The sequence below is a fragment of the Nesoenas mayeri genome (assembly GCF_963082525.1).
Source record: "Nesoenas mayeri genome assembly, chromosome: 2".
NCBI classification, from domain to species: domain Eukaryota; kingdom Metazoa; phylum Chordata; class Aves; order Columbiformes; family Columbidae; genus Nesoenas; species Nesoenas mayeri.
This window is the reverse complement of record NC_137543.1, coordinates 102,183,940-102,210,657: the sequence shown is the minus strand read 5'-3', so window position 1 is coordinate 102,210,657 and position 26,718 is coordinate 102,183,940. Positions and strand designations below refer to the sequence as shown.

The window sequence follows — 26,718 nt, the reverse complement described above, 5'->3', positions numbered from 1 at the left end:
GGGCAGCAGTACCCCTCTGGACTAACACTTCCTGACCAAATGACTTGGCACTTGAGAAGCCTATGGCAAAAGCCTAGTTTAGTCAAAGCCACTGATTTAACATGGCTGGTTTTGGGCTCCTTGGGCTTTTCTGAAAACCATGACCACACTGTGTCTCAATCACTATTTTCACATTTCAAAATTCATCTGCTTTTTGTTTTGACAATCCTCATTTAATGACAGCAGGAGCATTTAGTGATAGCAAATTAGTTCCAAGATTTAAGAACATCAGTTTCAAGGAAAATATGCAGTGGTGGGTATCTGAATAAAAGTTATTACTACAATGCACTAAGGCGGTGGTATCAAAATAACTTTCACCGGGGGCCATGTCAGCCTCACAGTTGCCTTCAAAGGACCAAATGGACTGTCCTAAAATTACATTCAGCCCTTTGAAGGCAACCGCGAGGCTGACGTGGCGCCTGGTGAAAGTGACTTTGACACCCCTGCACTAAGGTCAAACTAAAGCCTCTGGATCAGAGTTCTAGGTCTTACTTTCGTGTCTTTTTAACAGGAATTCTGCACCAAAACAAACTTTCGCATCAAGTTCCCTGAATATATTAAAAAGTGGTGGGGAGAGGTAATCATTTGCACACACACCTAAGAAAAAATTAGAAAGCTGTTTTATTTGAATCTGTGAAAGTGAAGTCCAATAAATAAAATGCTTAACATTACCATAGGACACCATGTAGGAAAACTCAGGTAAGACTGGACTGCTCCCTTGGTGCCCCAAGGCACTGAAATGACTTCCCAGATACCCACCCTAAGCCATACTGTTATTTTAAAACCTTTAACTGATCATGACAATCCTTCCCCAGATGCTTGCTGCCAAATTCCTCCCTACTGGGGTTTCACCAGTACCAGCAGAACTACCCCAAAGGTGACAGGGCTCACAGTATCAAGGTTTGAAGAGTGAAAATGAGTGGCTGGATTTCAGAACTTCTATAGAGCATCCCTTAACCTCACTCAGAGCCCTTCAAACTGCTTCATGGACTGTACTATGCCCAAATGTAACTGTATATTTTTATTTTTATTGAGCTACTGTAAGCTGTAGGAACAAACCACTTCTTTGGGGTGGGGCATATGGAAAAGCCCATAAATGGTGCTAATGTTCGTTCAGTACTGCTATCAAATGGCTAGGATTTTCCAAATAGCAGATTCTCTCGGTTTAAGTTAACTGTATGTTACATATATACCTTAAAATTCTTTGAAGTAATCAATATGAAAACATTGAGATTGTATCCAAAATAGAATTTCAAACAGCTTACAGAACCTCAGGCAGACAGTCACTAAATCCTGCTTGTAATACACCTTTTTAGAAATGGCACAAAGAACAATCCTGTATCTTCTTTAAAAACTATTGCACAGGGCAAAAGTATGCTTATTACTTTGAAAACCAGAAATAAGCTTGGGCATATCACCCTTTCCTTGTAACATTGGCACAAATGAGCTAACAGGAGAGCCCGCTCTTTTTCTTCTTCTGGGAAAGAAGGGTGGGGAGAGGCGGATGAAGAAAAAATAATGCATATTATCAGTTATTATATAACTGGCTATTAATGAATATTGGAGGCACTGTTTCACAAGCCAGATGAAACCGAGTGTATCCAGAAAGAAAGGATACTAGTAAACAAGGCCTCAGCATGGCCACCAGTACTGCAGTTTGTTCTTCAATTCAAGTGAAGTAACAGGAATGCTAATTCATATTGATCAAGATAGTCTGTTTGGCTTTTATATAATTCTTACACTCTCTATACAACAATAGAAAAGATCACTATGTGATTGTTATTGGTTCAAGTACTCAACACTTTAGAGGCTTGATGCTACCAATGCATCCTGTTTCAGTTTGTACAATTTCTGACTCAAAAGACTTCAGGCCATACATTTAATTTGCTGGGGAGGATGCGTTGCTCTGTTACTACCTCATGCAACAGCAATTTAAAATAAAAAGCAGATGTTTCACTGAACTTTGGTGATATTTGGACAGAGCTTCTACAGGTAAGTGATGTGCACAGAAGCCATATACTCCATGTAACAAAGCAACGTGGCACTCTCCAAAGCAGTTTTGCTTTTTGAAAAATAAACCAAATGCTGCTACCAAGCTTTGAACAATAGCTATTTAAACAACCAGGCTTCAACACCAACAAAAACAGCAAATACTTCTGGTTAGCAAGATCTATTTAACAGATAATAACACAACCATTTCAAGTCAGTTAATTATAACACTTCAATAGACACCCCCAGACCCCTAAATCCTCATCATGTTAATACTGCTTAGATACCACGTCACCAGACTTAACTGGCACAGCTATTTTGACTGAGGAAAAAAAGGATTTCCATGTATTTTATTGCTATCAGTGCACTGGGAATTCAAAGGGGTAATGGATGTAAAGGCTACAATCACTTCTTCAGTAGATAAAAATAGGTTAAAAAAAATAGGACTTAAAAATGCAAATAATCAAATAGATGTTTTTGAAGTAGTTTGCCTCAGTAAATTAACCAACATTATACATTTTATTGTTTAGAAAAGATGATCACATTGCAGAAAAATAAAATAAATTTGTTTTTAACAGGGCAAATGTTTTACATGGTGGTATAAAAAGTGTAAAGGGATCCAGGAGGGGAAGAAAGAGATTAGAAAAAAATAAAACCTAAAAAACACACCAAAAAATCACTATTCCAGAAAAAGTTAAAAGCTAAAACAAATTCAGATGTGTAAGTCTAATGGTTTCAGCTTTTTCAAATACAGAACTACATATGCCATTCACAATAAGTCACAACTGAATAAGACTTTCTGTACTTTTCTGCACCCTTCAACAGGCCAGTCTGCAAATCAAAACAAGTAATACTATAAACTGCTAAATCGATAAGTATGCAATTATGGATTGCTTTTAGTGATTATAAAAAGCCTGCTTACATATCTAATGGTTCATCTTTTATATTCAAACTGTGCTTAATATTTTTCAGTTCAGACATACTGAAACCCAGCAGCACAGACGGCTTATAATTATTTATCGCCTTTAAGCATATATGCCTCCTTTTTCCAAAGAATGCTCCAACATCAATTTTCCATGCATACAGCAGCAAGGAAAGTAATTCCCTCTCTTTTTTAGAAGGATATGGCCTCTCATGAAAATAGTCTGTCAAAAACTGTTTTTGAGCCTCGTATGAATTGTGATCATACTGTTTAGGATCCACTGCAAGAATGCGAAGATCCTCACTAGAAAGGAGCTTCTTTATCTCAGTCCTATTATTAATCTTTTGTCGTTTGAAAGGCACTACCCCTAAATTCAGTTCTCTTTCTGGTGACAGAGCTATGCCAGTACTTATGCTCAGAGGCTGCTGTTCCTTATTCCTTTGGTCTTCTGCAACAAAGCTGGAATCCGATTGCTTTCTTTTCAGCAACACAGAAACCTGCTTTTCACCATTCACAAACAGTAGCTCTTTCTTCTCAGTTCGTTCGAGCTGCATCTTCACGCTTGAGTTGCTGTCTTTGGGAGCACTTCTACAACGGAGCAAGTGTACAGCAATAGCTGTCAGAGTCATATTTCCAGTGTACACACCACAACAGTGGATGCACTTGAAAGCAGGAGACTTTAAAATTGTATGTACAGTGGGCATTATATGATGCCGCTCTTTCAAATGCATTTCATAGGTTTCTTTACTAACAAACGTACCAAAGCAAAAGGGACAGGTTAACACATTTTTTTTGCATCTGTTGTTCACTTCTGTTGTCTGAGGTTTCACTTTGATGTAAACAGGGACAAGTGTCCTTGAATTCAGTCCAGCAAGCACTGCCAAATGTACTTCTCTTTCACCAATGTCTTCTTTTGGTAACACTGTACTGAAATCAAAGTGTGGAAATACAAGGTCACCCTGAGCATCGCTACCTAGTTGAAATCCTCTGTTGCTATAATCTGCATGTAACTGCTTTTTCCCATTGTGTGTAGTTTTATTGTGCTCCACAAGGCTTAGTAAGTCATGGAAAGTAACTGTGCAAAACAAGCAAGCTAAGCCATGCATCAAGAGATGTTTCATGAGCTCCTCCTCACAGAGAAAACATTTACAAGAAAAACACCGGACTGTCTTTTCTGTCATCCACCTCAGAAAGGGTGCACAAGCTGCAAGTCTGTCAGGTTCTGGGCTTTCTTCCATTTTTACTTCACCATGTTTGTGGGCCACCGCCATGTGCACCTGGTAGACATTTGAGGGGAAAAGCTCATTGCAAACAGGGCAAGTCTTCCATTGCTTTGCCTGTCTGACAGCCTGACTTGTTTCAGGACCAGGTGGCGAGGTTTGTAAGGATATATTCTGAGACGTTAGAACCACTGGAGGAGAGGGTGCGCTAGCCGGTGACTGGGACAACTGAGTTACTGTCCCAGACTGCATTAATTGGATGGGCACTTGTGGTGGAGTAACAGTTGCTACTCCACCACCAGGAGGTACAGGCAAAGTAACAGAAACTGGGGCAAGCGTGTACGTAGGTATCCCATTAACCTGCTTACCGGTCGGAATCAACTGCCTAAGTATAGAACCTGTAGTCAAAAAAGTTGCGTTCTGAGAAACCGCAGGTTGAACTGGCTGAGTTACTGGCATGACTGCTGGGGCAACAGGTTGATTCAGCTGAAGAAACCCAGCTCCAACAGGCTGCCTGACATCAACAACCCCAGAGGCAACAGGCTGATTAAGCTGGAGAACCCCTGATGCAACTGTCTGTGCCACGGGAAGGACGCTGGGACCAAGGGGTCCATTCACATTCCCAAGGGACTGGTTGATGGAGAGAACTCCCGATGCAACCGGCCGGTTCACAGGGCTGACAGGCTGAGTCACAGGCAGCGTCCCAGCTGCAACCGGATCACTTATAGTACCAATGGGTTGACCAATAGGGAAGATCCCAGGCCCCACAGTTTGATTAAGAGGAAGAACTGCAGGGGCCACAGTTCTATTTATGGTTCCAATGGAGTGATTAAGAGGGACAGCTGCAGTCCCCATGGGCTGACTGAGGGGGAGCCCATGGGAAACAATGATAGGCTGGGATGGCGATGGCTGAATATTAACATTACTCTGACCTACAGAAAGGTTGCTAGATACAAGAGTAACGTGCGACGGGGTAACAACTGGAGCCGAGGTTGTATGTGGAAGGCTTCCAGAGGCACTTGGAACAGTCAGTGACCTGACCATGTTTTTAACCGGTTTTGGCTGCACCGCGGTCTGGTTTTGATTATTCTGTGGAAATGCAAGCTGAACGCAAGAGGGAGCTGTGACGGAACCTGCTGGGGCAGCAGCAGGCCCTGCAGATGGAGCAGGCGCTGCCACACCTTCGGGAGGCTTTGGAGCAATATGCATCTGTTTCACCAGTCCTGGTTTCTTAATATGTTCTGAAATCACAGACCGAAGTTTGTTCTCAAGGTCTCGGTGTATTTCAGCTGTCAAGACATGATACATTAAAGAATCTGGGCTGTTTGCAGAAGCATTACATTTTTTACAGTAGTGTTGAATAGAATTCCCTTTACTTTCATCACGTTTCAGGCCAAAATACGTACCTATTAGGTTTTGAAAATGCTTTATCAGCACGTGTTTCTTCATATTGTAATACAATGTGTCTGTAAATTGACATTTTAGACATGTAAAGTTTATGATGTCACTCCTGAATTGTTTCATGCCATCCAAAATACTGACTGTATAGTTCTGTATTCTTTTATTAGACGAATGAAACATCCGGATATGTTTTCCCACTATTTTGGGATCAGAAGCAAATGCACACTTTGGGCAAGGAACCACCAGCTCTTGGTCCATTTCATCTTCATGGTAACGGTGCAAATGATTCTTGAATGAAGTAAGCAGTTTTGACGAGAACTTGCATAAACTACAGCAGTAGGGCTTTGTTCTGTATCTCTGCAAACAAAACAAAAACATCCACTTAAAAACTGCCAGTTTCTAAATCACTGTTACCTGTTTGAAAGTAGTCTGCACTATCACATGTCAAAAATGCATTAATCAGATGTATAGAATGTATCTCCTTGTTTTCATGGAAACCTGGTTTTGAAAAGCAGACTTAAAGCTGACATACTTAAAGGGAGAAACACTTGTGCCCTTTCTGCTTCTTTCTAATTTATTAAAAAGTCTCAAGTGAGTTCACTTCTACTCCAGTTCACAAGAAGTAATTCTGAAGCCCATTTTTTAAAGCTGGGAATCACAGGACAAGCTAAGAAGTATTTGTATGCCACAGGACATAAGAGGTGAAACCTTAGCAATCAGGAATAGCAGCCCTTTTAATACGATACTTTTAAAGCTTTATTTAGCTCAGGTCTACCTCCAATTTACTTGAGAAGAAGAGAGAAGGGGTATGGGGCCTGCCCTTCACTGAAAGCTCCCCAAAAGTACCTCTACCGTCAAAGCCACAAAAGACTAATTTTTTAATAACAATCTTTTGGGACCTCTACATATTATCTCAACATATTGGACATCTCATCACAGCAATTTCTTTAAGAAACTTCCTCTACTACACTCATTATATAGCATCTAGATTCTTCTTACTAAAGTATTTTAACTGTATAAAAAACTAAACTATCTTCCACTAAACTGTGGTTTGCTCCCTCAATTACACATCATTTGACAGCATTACTTCTCAGATTAACACTATTTGCTCAATTATTTCAAAAAACTGGAAGCTCTGTCAAACACTTTTTCTTATCAACTTCCTAGGAAGTTGATCCTGGATCCTGCCAAAAACTACAGAATCAGTCGCAGCAACCTCCAGACGACAAATCTGCACTCTCAAAACACCCATTCAGTGGAACTTGTCTGTTGCCTCAGATGTGTTTTTCACCCAAATGACTTCTGCCCCTTCTATGAGACACCATCCAAAGGGAACAGCAGCTGTTCCTTCACTAAAGTATCCAGCCTAGCTAGACCACCCACATACATATCACAGACACATTGGAAAGAACTGTAGCAAGAATTTGTGCAGGTGGTTTTGCTTGGTTGGTTGGGTTTTTTGTCATTTCATATAGTCATGAAGGTGTCGTCTATTACCAGAACTAAAACAGTCACCGGATGCTAACCAAAATCTAACCCCCAAATTAAAAAGACTGGGTCAGATAAAACCACTGTCTGGCTAAGGCTGCTGAAGTGTATACTGTGAAGGTTGTCAGTAAATTATCCTCTACTTATGGTGGAAGATATGGACCCTTTTGGTGTCTGGCCTCAGCTGCCAGTAAACAGCACCACAGCAAATTAGAAGCAGCTTCGATCTCACTTTTAAAATATACCAGGTAGAGAAAAGCCACTGACACTACTGAACTCATGAAGCATGCAGAACATTACTAAAAGTTCCACCTCACTAGCAGGTGACAAAGAGACATGACTGCTTATTTTGATTTGTTGTCTGAGGCTTAGAAAAGCTTATATGCTTTTAAATACTGGGTCCATACACTATGTCCCTACACATGCCCCATTTCTGGTTTGGGTCTTTCTGTCCCCAAGAACTTAGACTATAGCATAATATACCGTCAATACTTCCTTGCTGCCAAGTCTGAACAATTGTTAGGTGCGGCAAGAACACTGTACTTTACAAGTGAGTGGTCCAAGTGCTGAATTAATTTACTATTGCTTAGTAATGATGTTTTCACTTCTTACACAAACAAGCACTGCCGTATACAACTAAGAAGCCACCCAAGTACCTGCATACTGGTAAGTCTAGGGAAAATAATGTTCCATGCCTTCTCAGATAATTTATTTTTCAATGGAGGTAAAAATTATGAGACTTCAGCAAAAGAAAAAAAAAATAGTTCCATACTTCAAATTCTATCAAATTAAGACAAATCGTGAAGTCCCACTACTTAGTTTAAAAAAAAAAAAAAAAAAAAGCGCAAACAAGATTATATTTCAGCAGAACAAAAGCATATGGAAGTCTGCTACTTTGATGTTTTCTATATGAAACGGAGCTCTTCCACACAGACACCTTAGAAAATAATTTTGTCAGCATGTTCTCCTTGCATACACATCTAAGCTGCTTTTTACATTTGCAAGTGCTACCAGCGTCTACTAATGACATCTCTGTTTCATAGAAAATTTGACAAAAAAAGAATGCTAAGCCCCTTAAGTAAAATGAAGCATCTTGCGAGACTGACCAACACACAACCCTAAACTGTACAAATGGAATAAAAAGAAGACTTAAAAGAGGCATTTAGGAAAACTCGATTATAGCCCCACTCCAAAGAACATATCCCAGAACACATTAACACTTTTCACTGTGTAGTCTCACATCCCCCACAATCTACAGACAAGCAGAAAGACACAACAGCCTTCAAAAACCAAAGTTCTTCCAGAATTATTAATGTCTCTCTAAAAAAAGTACTAATGGTAGAAACAATCAACTCATCTAAATAAACATCTTCTCCAGCCTACCAAATTTCCTATGTAGCTCAAACTCATATTCCCTTATGGTAGCAACTTTGGAATAGGACCGACTATATGTGAATGACATATATGAAGAAAACACAGCTGCTTAAAGAAAACGTATAGCAACAAGCTTAGTATTCAAAAAACACAGCTTGGCAAATCTGTTCTACAGCAACCCATTACAAACTCTACACTGAAGTTCACTAGATGAGATTCCAATCTTGTTTTTCAGACAGATACAGATATTACTGGTCATGCTGACCAGCTGAGTCAGAAGATGCATGATTTTTAATGCATGATTTTTAGTTCTCTTCCATTTTCACAGAAATGGCTAATCGTTTTTCCTAAAGGACTGTGGAAGGAAGACAGAAAAAAAAGCACCATCGTAAATTTTAGACAGGAAGGTGCATTTGCCCTGTCTTCATCCTCTTCTTCCCTGTTTCATGTCTGCGGAGGAGGGGGAACCTCCCCTGCTCATCTAACAGAAAACATCTCCCAACACTGTTAAGTCTGAAGGCAAAGAAAAAGGGAAAAAAAAAAAAAGACAATCAGCAAGGCTAGAGCTCAGGTAACATGCTGACTGGAGTCAGGAGACCTAATAAAGGAAGTTTTTCATGTGCATCAAGAAGAAATAAAAAATAATAAGTTTTTGTTGGCTGTTTGTTTGTTTTTGTTTTCTTTTTTTTTTTTTTTTTTTTAAAAAAAGACCATCATAACCACTAACAGGATTTATTGCATTCACCTAAACCAAATGTAACCTTGGCTGAAGGTACCTGTCAATCTTATCTGAAGTGGCAGCAACAGGCTGGATGCAATCTGTCTCTACTGACCTAGTCAAACAACAAGTCACATTTGACTTTTTCATCCATGAATTCATGTGAACAGATGAACATTTAGTCTTAAATGCACTAACCCAAGTTCAGGAGAGGAGAATAAGGAGACAAAGCAAACAAAGGTCCTGAAGAGGGGGAGGGATCACTTGCTCCTAAATGACAGTTTGGCAAAGACTGTGTTTGGTTAGCCTGTATGCTGAGGACTATTAGAAAACATAGCTATTCCACTTGGCAGCCTCAGTTTGTTTTAAATATGATAAAGGCAGATGAAAAAAAATCCTGGCAAACCACCACAACCCTATTCTAAACCATCACCTGTTGATTCAGGATTGAAAGAGCACACCCACCACTGCTGGCTTGCTGTTGACAGGCCTTCCTCATGGAAGCCATCAGGAGCCCTAGAACTCTTCACTAAGACTGAGAAAATACTACCTTTTCTTCTGGAGATCCTCCTATGGTCTACATAGCGTCTTAACAACTTGATAGAAATTTGTTCATCTCAACTTTGCCTTTCTTGTAGATTCTAGCTTCACATGAGATTCCACTTACACAGAACTCAAAGCTGTTTAACATACACAAATCAACTGCAACCTTAACCAAAGCCCCTAAGCATAATTACAGCTTAATCTACTCACATCTATGCAATTGCATTTTCACCCTTCCAATGAAACAAGAAGCATGTTGTATACATGAGCATGTTAAACCTATGCACCAGATTAAGCTAAAAAGGCAGAACATTAGTGTGACACCTTCAATACTGATGTTCAAGGTTGCATCCTTAAAACAGCATGTACATTCCCCATAACCAGATGCATTACAGGGAAAAACACAGAAAAAATGATTTTTTTTCCCTGATTAGTAGTTAAAGCTATTTAACTAGATGCTAAAGCTATTTTTTTTTTTACCATAAAAAGGTGCATTTTAACTTTTCCAGGACTTCTGAAAATCAGCAACCCCACATGCACATCCACCCAGAACTTCTAACAAAAATACACGTACCTTCCTTTTGCCCACAGATTCCCAAGGAGAGACATCACTCCATGAAGTGTTACTAAAGTGTTTTTCACCTGGGTCAAAACTTTCAAGACTCTAAAAGAAAAAAGAAAACATCAAATAATCTGCTTTTGCAGTCTGTTCTAAATACAATAGTCTCAATATAGAGCAAGGAATAACCACAAAGAATGAAAGTCCATACAGCATTCACATACACATCTCGAAACTCAGTTCAAAGAAATTACTTCTTTCATCTCTCTCTATTTTACCTCATATGCTTGTTCATTTGACTGCCTTATAATATAATAAGAATTCTGAACACTACATAGTAGCTGAAAATAATGTAAGAGTGAAAATATTTACCCTTTAATTCCATTGCTTCTAGCCAAGTTCACAGCAAACACTAAAAGACATTTTCTCCTTCCACCTTCCTCCTCCTAAATCTGTATTATTTCAGTATTTGCTTCAATTTATTAACTTACCACTATGGCTTATTTTGCAACAGGTTTTGGTATTAAATCTTTATAGCATTGCTATACTTGTAACTTCAAAAAACAAGGACATTCCCAGAAGCTTGTTTCAAAGAGCAGCAGTATTTTTCCTCAAGCTATAAAAGCAACAATATTATCATAACTGGAAAAAACTGTGACAGGGTAAACATCTTTCCTTACAGCATTCTTCTCCTCAATCCCATCGGAGCAGTTTATGTTCCTCAAGCCAAAGCCAGCTACTACTCTAAAAATCTTAGGCTCTTCTCCAATTTTCTGAGGCTTACACGTACCCAAACGCCAACATAGCGAAAAAAAAACTAGATTCCTGTTTGGTAAGCATTTCTGAATACTCAAGGCTAGCTTCAATAGCACACTACAGTGTCTTAGATGAAACACAGGCTATGAATCCAGGCTTAACCCACACAAAACTAGCATTGCCGCCCCCTGCCCCCCCCCCACCTCTCCTTGCCTTTCACAAACCCCTCTTCACTCAAAATTCTGCAAGATGCTTAGAGAGGGTGCCTCTGCACCAAACTCCATTAGAACAGCAGATGCAGGTAATAAAAACCATTTAAAAGCAGATCATCTTCAACAGTAGTGCAATTCATAAATCTAACAGTTTGTGGTAAAAAAAAAATGCAATATTAATGTGAAATTTACAAGGAACACAGGATATACTGAACAACAAAAAGAAACAGCCTCTAGCAGTCAAACAAATACACAATCCTACCTAATGCAGGCTCAGTTTCCACTAGGCTCCTGTCTACTCCATGCTAATGTGAGCATCCTTGTGTATATAACAGATCATAGTGAGCCAGAAGTGCATGCTGGTGATAATTTAAATGAAATGATTCAAGAATTTAGAAAAATGTAGCTAAGTTTGTAATAAGTTTTCGAGCTTTTTCAACCCTCACATTTCCTCAAGGAGAATCGTGAAGAGCTCAGCACAAAAATAAACACCTTCCATTCCAGTCAACATCTAGGCACAGAATAAGACATCTATTTGCCCTTCAGTCAAACCTTCTTTTAAAAAAAAAACCAAAAAACAAAAAACAAACACCTTAGAAAGATTCCTTGCATGGAACAAGAGAAATCCCACAGCCTTAGAGAACATAATGCTTTGCTGTTAAACAAAGAGGCTCAAGATTTACTAACCATTCTTCAGCTGAAGCACTGGAGTAAATTACACACATTAAAAAAGTTTTCTTGAAGTTTTATGGCCTATCCCAAACATGTTCTGCTTTTCATTTGAGTACAGTCCACCAAGAGAGGCTCCTAGACCTGAACATCAGACAGTAAGTCTGGATCATTTTGCTGAAACAGGTATTTCCTGCAAAGAAATATTCACCAACAAAGGACAACCATTCTTACCACTACAATTAGTCAGTGTTGCAAACAGCTACTATGAACTCTTGCTTTCAGAGATCCACGCTGATGTTGCAGGCGCAAGCTTTGAAAGGTTAACCTGGTATGAACTTCCACATTTCTCACTTGGAAGAGGGGAGGAAAACAGAGCCATGGAAAGGTGTCAAGAATCCACTTGGTCTCCAGGCTACAAAGAGATACTAGTTGTATGTGAAATTCCTTCACATTCCTCACAAATTACTGTGCATTGCCATGCCTTATTAGAACAGTCTAACACCAGCAGTAAGACGAGATGGCAGGTAAGTTTGTATCATATCATTTCATATCATTTCCTAAGCCCTCCAGCCTCCCCTCACAAGAACAATGTCTAGAAATCAATCTTAATATTTGAAGAAAAAGGAGAGGGGAAAAAAAACACACCACACCAAACAACTATACCTTAAACTAATTCTCACATATTAACATATGACACGCGCTAGTCTACCAAAAATAAATACTATCATCAATATGAGTCAAATACAACTCAAGCTCTGAAAAACATTCTTCTTGCTGCTAAAGTCACACCAAAATCAGTCCAAGATTTCCTGGAAAAAAAACAAACTGAACTTATGAACTTGGTTGACAGAGAATTATTTGCAAAAAACTAAAATGGTATTTTTTTGGCCCACATCTCATAGAGCTTTTTCCCAAATGGAAATGTTACCTGGGTTCCCCACCCTCACCACTTATTAGAAAAGAAACAAAAGCAAACACACACACACACCAACTCCACCCCCAAAAAAACCAACTAAACACAAAACACCTTACTCTCATTCACTATTAAACTCCATAATGAAATAAAAAAGTTGCATTGCAATCCATTTCAGAGCAAAAACCTAGGATCATCAAAACATTTCCTTGTCAAAGGGTCAAGACACAACAGCTTCTGACTTAGAAGTTTAGTTACAAGACAACATACAGCACAACAAAAACAGTAAAAAAGGGTAAATACTAGACAAATCCATCTTTTCCTGAGGTCTTATAACATTTATTTAGATATATCAAACGTCGTTCAACTGCAATAACCAAGAAGGTTCCACAATTAGTTATGCCTGTAGATCTTAAGCATGTTCTAAATGTTTACTTACACAGTTTCAGAAAAAATACCACAGAAAACATAACAGGGTACCTACAGAGAGTTAACTAACTTTAGTACCATCACACAAAATTAACTTGAACTCTTGGCTATGGTCAATGTGAAGTCATGAACATAACAAAGAGCCAAAAAAGCCTGTGTACCAGCTGGCTGAAACACACTGCTATTTATTTAGCTACTGAGTTGCATTACTGTGTTTGCACTTTTTCTGGTATTAGTCTTGCCAATCTGATAGCGTGAGTTCCTCCTTCATGTTGCATCATAGTTTCTCCTCAAAGCAGCAACAATGGTACTAGGTTCATCTTGATCATCCCAGCACACTTACATACACTTTTGATGAAGAACTGAACTACCACTCAATAAAACAAGTTTGGTGTTCTCTCTGGACACAAAGTTTAAAGGCCTGCAACAAGATTACTACATCTAATTGCTTGCCCATTTTCAGAAACACTGACAATTTGCATACCCTTCAGAGGTTTGCCCTTGATAGGTGACATGAGAGAATTTAATGCCTTTGAGTAGACTCAAGTCTTCATTTGCTTGTGATTTTCAAAGAATTACAAAAATGTTGATATGTAGTACACAAATAACATTTCATTAGTCTGTGGTGTTTTGCTAAAGCTGTACTGTTTCCTTTTGTTGAAATATTACTAATACAGAATGCAGAACCATCTACAACACATCTTGCTGAGAAATACTTTCTTTCAATGTTATGGACTAAAATACTAAATTCTACACCTGGCATACAAGTAGCCAGTCATGAGTAATCCTTCAAGTAAATACCCCACCATGAAGATCTGTGGCAGAGGAGTACCATATATACACTAAAACATGAAATATTTTCCAAGGGTTTATATTTCAGACTGGTTTACATTATTTCAAATGTTTTACCTTCAACAATTCCCTGCAGCTTTCAAGCCCAAGATCCACAAGAATGCCCTTCACCTTTTTTCGAGCCTTCCTGATATTATCAAGATTTTGAACAGGAATTTGAAACATTTTGCACTTTTCCTGAAAAAGAAATACAAAACATTGATGGAATACTTGAACACAGTCATTTACGTTTAACAATATTAAAACAGTCTGAAAAATGTAATCCTGAAAACCCAAAAGCCTTAGGCCAAAGGACTGGCCTCATTAGTACTTCCCAATAGATCACTTGCTTCCTATCCTGGTTTTTGATATGACAGAGTTAAATTTTCTTGCTAGTAGCTGGGATGGTGCTGCCTTTTGGATTTAGAATGAAAATAATGTTGATAATACAGTGATGTTTTAGCTGTTGCTAAGCAGTCAAGGACTTTCCAGCTTCTCATGCTGTGCCAGGTGTACAAGAAGCTGGGAGAGGGCACAGCTGGGACAGCAGGTCCAAACCCTACCCTGCAAAGGGATATTCCATGCCATATGACGTAATGCTCAGTACACATTTTGGAGGAAAGAAGTGGGTGGGGAGTGATGGTGTTTGTCCTCCCAAGTAACTGTTACATGTGATGGAGCCCTGCTGTCCTGGAGGTGGCTGAACACCTGCTCACCGATGAGGAGAATGAATTATTTCGCTTCGCTTGTGCATATGGCTTTTGGTTTACCTATTAAACTGCCTCTATCTCAACCCACAAGCTTTCTCACTTTTTCTCCCTCTTCCCACAGCATACGGGGGTGGGAGAAGGAGGTGTGAATGAGTAGCTGCAGGTGCTTAGCCGCTGGCTCACATTAAACCACAACACTTCCTCTTAAAGGAAACAATATCAATTGGACTGGGGGTGGAAATCCTCAATGTTTCTTCTCTCCTAGCTAGACAAATATCTAAACAATTTTTTTTTTTTTTTCTCTCAGATCACTTTGTGTCTATATGGTAGCTACACTATGGTTTTCTGTTGGTTTGGGGTTTCTTTGGTTTTGGTTTATTTGTTTGGTTGGTTTTGGGTATTTTTCTTTAAGAACATCTGAATACCAGAATTTTATTAAGTTCTATTCCGAAAATTACTGCTATTTCATTTAGGAAGGCAGAATTCAACAACTTTCACCTTGAATGTTGGAGTCGAGATGAGAAGCCTCTGTAATTATTTGGTTTGTTATCATGTATGTACATGATTCAAACAAGACTGCCAGCAAAACCTAAATTTCCTGCAGAAGTTTCTGCTGCTTTAAGTTGATATAGACCTTGGCATAAAATAAGGTACTAAGAAAATCAATGCAGTAGAAACAAAATGTGGTTCACATATGGCATCAATAGCTAATTATGCCAAAGTGTGACAATATTTGTAAACACCCATATGCTTTCAGGTCTCCTCCTCTGAAGAAATCCTTATAGCTCTATCACCTTCGCCTACTCCAGAACGTGGATTTATACCCTACCCTGCTCCCTCCAGCAAGCTGTGACTATGGAGTAGATCATCCTGAGCACCATCACATGGCACATACAGAACAACCAGGTGATCAGGCCCAGGTGGCATGAGTTTATGAACGGCAGGTCTTGTTTGACTAACTTAATCTCCTATGAGAAGGTGACCCACTTAGTAGATGAGGGAAAAGCTGTGACTGTTGTGTACCCAGACTTTACTAAAGTCTTCAATGCTGTCTCACAGCATTCTCCTTGAGAATGCTGCTCATGGCTTGGACAGCTGTAATCTTTGCTGGGCCCAAAGAGTTGTGGTATGATAGCTGGAGTTCAAAATACAGAGAAGGATGACAACTAAAGCAAGATTATTATAAAAACAGATGATCTGCTGTAGGTGACCTATATGAAGGGTTGTTGCAGTGTGGTTGCCCAGCTGTCTAAAGCACACCACCAGGAAGGGTCCAGCACTTTTCCAACAGCTAGGCTTTCAGCGCTCCCACGCAGCTGGGCTCTGGATGCATCAGCTGCTTATCTTGACCTCCCAGTAGATCATAAGGTAACCCCACAGGCTTAGCTTATCTTCAGTTCCCAGTGTATTAAAGGTATCCCCATGGGCTTAGCTTTAGAAGTATGTTCCTTTCTCACCTCCTCTCCAGATTATGGCAGAATGCAATTTAGACTGAGATTTAAGAAATTTTAAAGTGCATGGAATACAACCAAACTACCTTGCACTGAAAAAGGTCACTGTGAGCTTCACAGGTATTTCTTTGTTCTTAAACAGCTGTCAGAGTACCCAAGAGAGTTTAAAATATCTCAGTTCTTTTTGCTAAACAATTCAGCCATCCAGGACAAGTTCTAACAAGTAGAAATAGAAAAAATAAAGAAAATTCCCAAACAGTACTTCAGTGTTGATGGTTCTGAACGTCTTGAAAAGCTTCTTAAAAAAAGCATGTTCACTGTCAGCATCAAATTTTTGCCTTGAAAGGCAAGACTTTCCTCTAAACGGTTGCAAAAACTCATTACACATAAGACAGAAACTACAAGTAAGCCTCACCAAAAGAAAAAGAAAACACACACAAAACAAACCAAAAACCACAAAATCACCCAACTTTTTCTACTCTGTATACCACTACATAAGAAAAAAAAACCCAAACACAATTCATTTACAGAACATACAATTGAGGTTTTTTAATTAAAACAACTCACATGCTATTCTCCTCTTCTTCTCCCCCCAAAGGAAAGGTGCGTACAGAGAAATGGAGAGGGAGCCCCATTTGACAGATGCTGGTCTTGTTTTCTAGTATTCTTCAGTAGTAATGAGTCTGGAAGGCATTCTGATACCATTGGGTTGGGAACAGGAACCTATACAGAATGGAATAAATCAGAGTAACTAGTCTGGCATTCATCAAGTCCAAGGAGTAAAATTCATGTAAAATCCTCTTTTTAAAGTGAAGTCAACTGGGAATTTGTATGGTCTCTGAATAAAGCTTTCTCATCAGTCCCTCTGTGATAGCAGGTTATGTGCACAAACTCCACTGCAGGCAGCACGAGAGCTGATAGGATGTCACCATGCTCAGATCAGCCATAAGGAGATGTGGTTCAGCATGTCAGGCTCCACTGGAAACTGTTCCTCCATCTCAGTCCTTTAACTGATACACCGATGCTACTGAAGAAGATGAAGCAGACACTTCTTGAGGCATGTCTATCTCACAAACAAGAAACATTAGTCTACAAAGGTGGTATAGCACGTAACATCCATATATCTCAAGTTTTCTTAACAAGTAACCCTTCTGAAATGAAAGTCGTCAATCCAGGAAAAATTAAAAAATAAACAAAATCAAAAAACACAACAACACCAAAAGCTTGAATACAAATTACTTATTTTCCCGTTTTCAAGTAGCTGGTCTTCAATCAAAACATATTTATATTTCTGTATCTCGTGCAGGGTTATTCACCTGGTCTTTTCAACAAATGGCTTGCGAGTAATACTCTAAGTTACTCATGTAACATTCTCTGTATCCATTAGACCAACAATGGCCCACCATAAACGTCACACGCTAATTCACTGATTACTATACAGTCAATTATTCATACTCTTTCACTACTAATTTATTTCTATTGTATTTTTAACATTCCTCACTTCACCTTGCACTTTGTTTCCATGAATAACTACAGTTAATCTCTAGTTGGTACGCATTCCATTCTTAACTAGCAAATTCAATAGGAAAGCACTACAGTAAAATTAAACCTGAGTTACTTTAGCCCAAGGGTCTTCAACCTTTTACCCTGTTGTCAACCTAAAAAACAAACTTATCTTACACTACTTTTAATTGTAGCTTCCAAAAAAAAGTCATAATCTATTGAGTTTTCACCAACAGTACCTTTTCATTAACCAAACCAAAGTAAGTGAACAGCAAACTAAAAGACTCAGTGCAGCATGAGATGTCTCTAACTCTGTTCTAAAAAGGTAATTCAACCCTTGCTCAGGCATTTTATCCATTAATCTATTCCTGCATTTACTGTTCACTGGGTAACACCTCTATAATGATAGAGCAAACTGGAGTTTTATGGAACACTTGAAGGTTCCCTTCACTTCCACAACATTTGTAATCATATTCATCCAACTACACTCAGCTTTTCAACAAACATCACAGATGCAACTCTTCTCTTGCAGTAGTACTGCAGCATTTTAATACTAGTCTAAACAAGGCAACAGTCTAGACAGCATCTTTCTAGTCAAAGACAAATACTACTAGTTTGCAAGGTAACTATGCGTGATTATAATTTCTCATCATTCAAGAAAAAAAAAAAAAGGCAGAAAAATACTAACAGTGCATGACTTCAAAGTGAGAAGTCACCACAAAATGAAAAGTTCCAATTTGCATTCCTTTTAGTCTACTTCTTAACATTCATTCACTGAGGACAGGACCTTATTCCAAGCAGGCTCAACAATGAATCACAACCTGGGCACTCTGCACCTTGGCCAGTCAGGTCTTGAGAACCTCCATGTATAGAGGTTCAACAGCCTCTCTGGGCAACATCTTCCAGCCATGCACTGTGCTCACAGTGAAAGGTTTGTTCCTTAAATCAAATCAGCATCATTTGTGTCCCTAAGGAAACTAAGCATATGCAATCAAATTAAATATGAAGCTGATATGAAGCTAGAGCAAGGAAGACACACAACTGTGCCTTCCACATGCATGCAATACCTGATAAAACCCCACAGTAAACTAGATAGTCAGGCTTTTCAAGACATTTCAGGAAAATAGGTAGATACAGAGAAACCCCATCCACAAAAGGCTGTGTTGCTTCTTCCATGCGAGACACAGAACCTGACACACCAATGTGATGTTCACAGAGTTCACTTATTTTTGGACCAGGCTAGCTTTATAGCAAAGCTGCCCTGTCCACATGCCTTACAACAATGTGATTGGATGTAACTCGTGCTATACAATAACGTGATAGGCTGCATGTACTGTCCACGCGCTCTGCACGCATGTGTCCGGCGATTGCTCACTCATTATTACCTTCTAATGGTGCTCCTTTAGTTTCTTTTGTCTCTGGCTTCACCTCTCAGCCAGGCTGGTGACAACCCCATCCCCCCTGGGAGGCAGGGGGGGCTCTGCCACTACATCTCCCCCTCTTTTATGTAATATAATATTAACAATACGCCGTATCATGCTTTAAAGACAGTGCAAAATACAGGGTAAGAACATTAAGGCTTATACAATTACAATTAACAAGAACAAACCTGTTTTCAATATTCCTTTTAACCAAACAAGGTACCCAACCCAAAAAACCCAACATCTTCTGTTATTTTCTTGTTCTGCAAATCTTTTATCTTTTTATCTTTTAAGTTCAAACAACACATACAATCAAACTCTTCATAACTGTGACCATGGCCAATAACAAAAAATTGCTGCTCTGTTTTACAAAGTGGTACTCTCAACATTGGCTACATCCGTTGCTAAAAGTGGTAACACCTCTGAGGTTAAGGGTTGTCATCACTGCAATCAGTTTCTTCTCTGCTAGCTAGCCAAGGTCTCACCCACTTTGCTGGGATGCACGAATTTTTTTGGTTACCTGTAGAAACACAAGTATATCCCCTTCCCCAGGTTATTAGTGACATAGGACCTTCCCATTGTTGTGTTGTCGGATTAAACATACTAACCTTAGGCACATTTTCAGAAAAATCTCTGACATTTTTAATATGGAGCATAACAACCGGTTCCATTTCAGTTTTACTTTTAGGATTAAGCCAGTTCAGCACATACAATGCCTTCATCAATACCTCTTCCGGACAATTCCCCCTTGTTTTTTCAAAACAGACAGAAGATTTTTAAATGTGCGGTGTGCACGCTCAGTAATTGCCTGGCCAGTAGAATTATAAGGGACTCTAAACAGGTGTTGTACCTTCCACTGGGCAAGGAAGGTTGCGAGTCTGTCAGAGTGGTATGCAGGACCATTATCTGTTTTGATTTGTGTAGGGACACCCATGACAGCAAAAGCTTGTAATAAATGATGTTTTACCGCTTTTGCATTTGCTGAGGTCAAAGCTGTAGCCCACAGCAGTCCTGAACAGGTATCTATGGACACATGAATGTACTTTTGTCAGCCAAATGGTGCAAATTCAGTAATATCAGTTTGCCATAACTGACCTGGCTACAAGCCCTGAGGATTTACTCCCTTTTGTTGGAGAGGCACTATGCGGGCACAATCAGGACAAACTGCAATAATGGCTCGAGCTTGTTCCTTGGTAAGTGCAAACTGTTTTCGGAGTGATGCTGAGGATTGATGAAAGAATTCATGAGCTTGTCTGGCTTGTTAAAAAGGAGATATATCTGTTACTGCCACAAGTTTTCCTATAATGTTGTTTCCCTCAACCAGACCACCTGGTATGTTAGTATGGCTTTTTATATGCATTATAAATATTGGTGCCGTCCTATAATCTAACACATTCTACAAATCTAAACAACGCTTCAAACAACAAGGAATTGGAAACTCGCTGCAAAAGAGCTCTATGTATTCTTTGTACAACTCCCACAACATAAAGAGAATGTGCTACCAGATTAACTGGGCAGTTATGCCACTTTTGTAATGCTGCTAAACGTATTGAGGGCAGTCTCTTTTAAGATGTCCTGTCTGTCCACAAGTAAAACATGCTAGGCCACAAGAAGAAGGGCTTCAGGCCTTTCATTGCAGGCTTAAGTGCTGCAGCCAAGGCCACAGTGAGGGCTTGAGCATGTATTTTTGCCTTTTCTACCTCCTGTTGCATAATTGGTACTCGTGTGCAAGCTTCCACCATCTCTGCTAGAGAAGCAGTTTTTCCCAAACCGGCTAATATATGTTGGCATTGGGTGTTTGCATTCATCATGGCCAAATCTTTCCCCACAGCAGCTTTTGTCTCTGGAGTCAGGTTAGGAGAGGCATCTATAGCTTCTTTTAAACGGTCCACAAACTCCATATATGGTTCCCCAGGATCCTGCTTTATTGCAGAATAGGGTGGCACAGGGTTACCTATATTTGGCAACTCTTTCACTGCTGCCAGAGCAAGCCCTTGCGTTTGCTGCAAAATCCTTGGATGAAGTGCTGCCTGAGTGGCACCATCCGCATATTGCCCAAGACCCAGTAATCGGTCCATGCTGGCTAATCGCAATGGATCATCAGCTGGTAAATGAACATTTTCTAATACTGCCAATTCCACCTTCCCCTGCCACTTGTCCAAGAACAGCAAATATCCCGTTGGAGGAAGCAATTAACTCCATCAATGCCTTAATATCTGTTGGAGTTAGTACTTGCCCCTTGAAAAATGGATTAATTAGCTGCATCACGTGCTTATTATCCATACCATATTGCATAACTGCACTTTGCAATTGCTTAACTGTTTTCCAATCAAAGGGCGACTACTGCCTTTGTCCTCTATTATCTACGTGCACTGGCATTGCTGTAATACTACCAGGTAACATGATCCCTTCAATGGTTGCATCTCTGATTACCCCTTGCCAACGTTGCCCTGCATTATAAGAATGATCTCGAGGAATATCTCTACCCTGATGCACAGGGGCAGCACCCAGATTATCATTACTATCACTGCTATACAATTCCCTTGTGTTTCCCTGTGGATCAATAAGTCAACGCATATTTGTAAACTGATCTAACCCAGTCTCCAGCCCTTTCCCATATCGCGATCTCAAATATTCATCTGCTTCTCTTACAGACCAGATCTCATCTTCAACATGTTGTCCAGCCCATTTTTGTATTCGCTCCCTTTTAATACGGAACTCCTCAGGAGTGAGGTCTAATTCCGCCCCCTCCCTTCCCTGTTTCCCCCGTTTTTCACATTCCCTGCCAATTGCTTCCAACCCATCCTTAATTGCATCTGACACCTTTTTATATGCTATTAACCGAGAAGTTTTATTGTTACCACGATCTAGTCGCTTCATAGTGTTTAGAACTTCTTGCATCTGGCTCTCCTGCCGTCTCAGTAAGTCCTTCAGGCTCTGCACGTGGCTCTCCTCCTGGAAGTCAGGGCGATTCTGCGGTGCTCCGGCAAAGGCACATCAGCTGGATTAACTTGTCCTGGCTTGTTGAAACTTGCTGGTTGCTGCCATTCATTGTCTGAGGCAGGCAATGGCTCAAAGGTTGCAGAGGGTATAATTTTCTCTCCGCCCCAGAACTCCAGATCTGATACAGGACATACCAGCGGTATTCGTTTTTTGGAGCTTGCAGAGTGGGGGCAGCTCACCTCGCGGCTCCCCGTCGTGACCGCTTCCCATAGTTCGGTCCCTATGTCCTCCCACATACCAGGAGAAAAAAATTCGTCCATCGGACACACCCATTCCGCTGGGCGAATTGAAGCAGACGCTTTAACACATCTTTTTCAAAATATCTTCCTGTTCATGCAGCCAGCTGCAGAATACTTTTCATTATTGTTTTTTTCTTTCACGGATGCCCTGTTTCCTATGCCACCTGCTTCTCCGTAGGCCTACTTTCCGCTTCTCTTCAAGCGCTGGGCTGGGGTCGCCCACCAGGTGACTTTCCTCATGTCTTCAGGTCCAAACGATCTTGCTTCGATATGAAGTATCACGTTGGGGTCACCAAAATGTTGCTTTTTCCATGCGAGACACAGAACCTGACACACCAATGTGATGTTCACAGAGTTCACTTTATTGTTGGATCAGGCTAGCTTTATAGCAAAGCTGCCCTGTCCATACGCCTTACAACAATGTGATCGGCTGTAACTTGTGCTATACAATAACGTGATAGGCTGCATGTACTCCCCACGTGCTCTGCACGTGTCTGGCGATTGCTCACTCATTGTTACCTTCTAATGGTGCTCCTTTAGTTTCTTTTGTCTCTGGCTTCACCTCTCAGCCAGGCTGGCAACAACCCCATACCCCTGGGGCGGGGGGGAGCTCTGCCACTACAACGATGCAGTGCTTTTTTAGACACCAGATAATCTACACAGAAGACAGATCCCCAGACATGCTCCTAGGAAGCCAGCCACTATTCTCTTGCGCACAGAACCACTTACAGTAGGTAAATTATGAAAGGCTTATGGAATTTTGTCCTTTCATATTATCTGCTTCGGAAATTCAATCTTTCCTAGTTTTTACACCTTTTTAGCTAGTAAACTGTGATTAGTGAGTAACTGTGGAGGACATTTTTATAAAGACTTTCTGGTTTGGCATATTTGAATGGGAAGTATTTTTAAAGGTTTGTTTACCAACTTGTATATCAGCAGTTATCAGGGCTTACAAGCACCAATGAAGAATTCTTTATTTTCATTTTAGTAAACAAGAAATTAATTCCATTTTATTTGAGAAAACAATAACTGCTTCATTCCTGAAAACTAGATGAGAGTATGGGAATCTACTAATCCTCATAATCTAAGGAACAAGAACACTGGATGGCAAAAACAGCAGCTAGAAGGTCAGGCATGCTGAGAAACCACCTAGACTTGAGTTCGGCTTGGCCATACCACATTTTACTCTCATCACTTTAGTTTTGTTTCTGATCAGCTTATAAGCCCTCCAAAAGTCATACCTGGATATCTGCTCAACTGCATATTACACGGTCGGCTCCATTACCTGGATTCTTATCTGTGCCTTCTGAGAGAGACCTAACCGGATTTAAGAGTACGCTGACACCATCAATGCCTTTGGAAGCAGAGAGAAGAAATGCATATAGCTTCCTATCAACTTCTCTAGGTGTTTTAACATCTCTGAAAGATTTAATTCCTGGAAGGAAAAACAGTTAATTGATTAGAATTTATACTATTCTTGTTTATTATTTTATTTGTTGTAAACTAAAATTAAACTGACTACATTTAAAAAGTAATTAATAAAACTTGTTAAGCCAGTTCTGGTCAACAAAATAATGCTTCTTCATCTTCTTAAATTCAAAATTCTATTCAAGTGCAACTTAATAGCAATCTACTTATTTTTGTGCAACTAAATTAGAAACCTTTAGCGGTCTTGAATTATAAATCTTTTATATTAACAATTTTTCTGTTTTCTTGGCTATAAAACATAGTCACTAAAACAGTCACCTAACCCAAAGATGGCCATCAGTCAGTATTTGCTAATACAGTAAAAATCATTAAGATATATGATTACATGGATAAAGATACCGCATATCAAACTGCATCTTATCCAAGAAGCCAAATGAGAACAAGTTCAGATCACTAACTTCAGCTACTGTGATTTGAATAACTGCTGTGATGCTTCATTAACACGCAATCAAGTTTCTGTTACCCAAGACTAATTAGAAGGAATTACACCATTCAAACTCACAGAGCTTTCCAAGAGCACTGTAACTCACACAGAGATTGACTCCCCCAGCAGGACCCAAACTCATTCTAGATTACTTGCGCATTTACATGGACCCTACTCAATCCCACAGGACTCATCCATCCATGCATATGTGTGCAGAAGAGTCACACACAGAGCTCAGCTCCTCTAGGAAGAACACCTGTGTTTGTACCGCACTGGTCAGCCTGGTATGACTCAAGATGCTTCACACAGATGCACAGATAACCCGCAACCCAAATAATTCAGCAAGCAGATAGAACTGAAAAACATAAGGCTGCGCTACAAGTTTCAGCAGAAGTGTTTAAACAAAACCCAGCTCTACCAGCATTTGGCAAGACTTAACCCAAACCAAGGATTTCCCAGTGGTCAAACATAAGGCATTATAAAACTGTGTTTGTGTGTGTGTGTGCTCTTCACTGCATCTCAAGATTTGCTATAAAGGGGATGGGGCGTGTTGTTGCTAGTTTTTAACAAAACTTTCATGAAATGAATATTAGAATTACAGGTCTTATTACAGCTTAGAATTTATCATGCTTATTACATACAGTTTGCCTAAACATTGCTCTAAAGAAAGCCTCTTGTTTGAAATGAAACTGAAACTTATTAAGGGAGCACTAAGACATCTAGAATATAAACTGGATTTGGGATCCCAAGAGATAATCTTTGTAAGTATTTCATAGTAACTTTTAAAAAGTTTTAGGGGTTCAAATATATATATTTTACATGACAGAAGACTGTTAAGGAAAACAACTAATTTCCTCCTGAATAGTTTACTTGTCAAAACTTAGGTATTTATCAGTTGAAAATGAGTTGTTCATAAATTTGACAGTACAGAACTATAAACTACTGCAGCACAAAAATCAAATACCTATCTTTCATTCAATTTACAAATCAGGACAAAAAAAACTTCACACTACCTGCTATCAAGCACAAGGCAAGCATATTCAAATGGTTTTAATTATTTGCATTGTACAGGTTACATTTGTTTACATTATTTTCAAAATTTATTCATTGCTGAAGTACCATAAGAATATTTAATGTAATTTTGCATTCCATTAACATTTTAGTTCTAATTTTGCATGCATACTATTCCCATGCACATTGTAGTTTTCCTTAAGATGTTTCAAATATCCCGTACTGAGACAAGTTGTTAACTTGGTCCCTTAGAACTTCCATCGCTTAAGTATTAATAGAAATTTAAAAAAAAATATCTGTGGTCCTAAACAGCTGCTTAGTAAACATTATTCGGAAAGCAGTGAGTCTTCCCTGTGTTAAAGAGCCTCGCTGGGCTCATTTCCACTTTCGATCTCGAGCAGACCCGGAGGCCGCTCCGCCAGGGAAGGTGGATCGCTGCCCCAGGGTGGCCCGCAAGGGAACAGGGCGGACACCGCTGTGGGTCAGCGAAATGAGCCCCGATGGGCACGCCCGACCCCGCCAGCGAGCTCCGGCACTGCCCGCCCGGTACCCCCGGGGAAATCGGTAGCCCCGGGTCAACGCCCTCGGGCCTGACAGGAGCCGTCCATGCCCGAGCCGCCTGGTGCTGTTCAGCCACCGCGGGGCTTCAGCACAAACGCCTCCAGTGCCCCCAGGTGCTGCCCGGCCGGAGACTCGGAAACTCCACTGCTGCAAGAGGGTTGCACCCCCGGCAGCGACCCGGGCTCCAGCCTCCCTGGACCCACCCTGCCCGCCCCCAGGTGAAGCGCACCAGCCCCGGCGAGGTGCAGCCCGGGCTCCAGCGCCCCGCCAGGGAGCACCGAGACCGATCCCGGCCCGCGAGCTGCTGCAGCCGGCGCTCATCGGCACCCGCCGACGCGCCCGCGGCTGCCGCGCCTCCCCTGAGCAGCCCGCCCCGCCCACGGCCGCGACCCCCGTCCCCGCCTCCCTGCGCCCCCAGGGCTGGACCGCCTGCGAGCGCCGCCTGCCGGCGCCGCCGCCGCACCCCGCTGCCTCACCCCGCTGCACCTACCCGGCCGGGCTGCAGGGGGAGCCCGCCGCCGCTCTGCCGCCTCCTCGCCGCCGCCTCTCCTGGCGCCGCCGCCGCCGCCTGCCGGGTCGCGAGCCCGCGCCGCAGCCTCCACCTCCCGCTCCTCACAGCGCTGGCCCGGCCGCAGCCTCGGCCGCCGCGCCCCTCCCGCGCCGCGCCGTGCCCGCCGCCCCGCCCCGAGGCTCCTCCTCCTGCGCCTCCGCCGGCTGCCGCGCTCACTGCGCGCACCGCGAGGGCGGCGGCGGCATCAGCACCGCGGGAGCCCGGGACCGACCTCGGCTCAGCCCCCGCGCGCAGTGCCCGCCGCCCCGAGCCCGCACCCCACCCTCCAGC

The 26,718-nt window shown here is 41.0% G+C and overlaps 1 protein-coding gene across 4 annotated transcripts; it reads right to left on the bottom strand.

Moving 5' to 3' along the window:
* Nucleotides 1–669: 669 nt before the first annotated feature.
* On the bottom strand, nt 670–26,718 carry ADNP2 (ADNP homeobox 2). Of its 4 annotated transcripts, none has more exons than XM_080339230.1 (6): nt 26,368–26,718; nt 23,679–23,828; nt 16,795–16,950; nt 14,145–14,264; nt 10,269–10,358; nt 670–5,928 (listed from the first exon to the last, which is right to left on the bottom strand). In XM_080339230.1, exons 4-6 carry the CDS (start codon nt 14,250–14,252, stop codon nt 2,947–2,949), a joined length of 3,180 nt encoding a protein of 1,059 aa, XP_080195356.1. In that variant the 5' UTR covers nt 14,253–14,264; nt 16,795–16,950; nt 23,679–23,828; nt 26,368–26,718; the 3' UTR covers nt 670–2,946. The 4 variants fall into 4 exon arrangements, with proteins under 4 accessions (XP_080195356.1, XP_080195358.1, XP_080195355.1 ...); XM_080339232.1 differs by lacking the exon at nt 23,679–23,828 and having other exon boundaries at nt 670–3,872; nt 5,577–5,928; XM_080339229.1 differs by lacking the exon at nt 23,679–23,828.

What these genes read in the sequence shown, in the direction of transcription:
- ADNP2 (XM_080339230.1), bottom strand. Translation starts at nt 14,252, where the DNA reads ATGTTTCAAATTCCTGTTCAAAATCTTGATAATATCAGGAAGGCTCGA. An exon ending in GCTGCAGGGAATTGTTGAAG is followed by an intron (nt 10,359 to 14,144) that starts GTAAAACATTTG and finishes TTTTTCTTTTAG; the next exon opens with AGTCTTGAAAGTTTTGACCC. An exon ending in AATCTGTGGGCAAAAGGAAG is followed by an intron (nt 5,929 to 10,268) that starts GTACGTGTATTT and finishes TTTTGTTTGCAG; the next exon opens with AGATACAGAACAAAGCCCTA.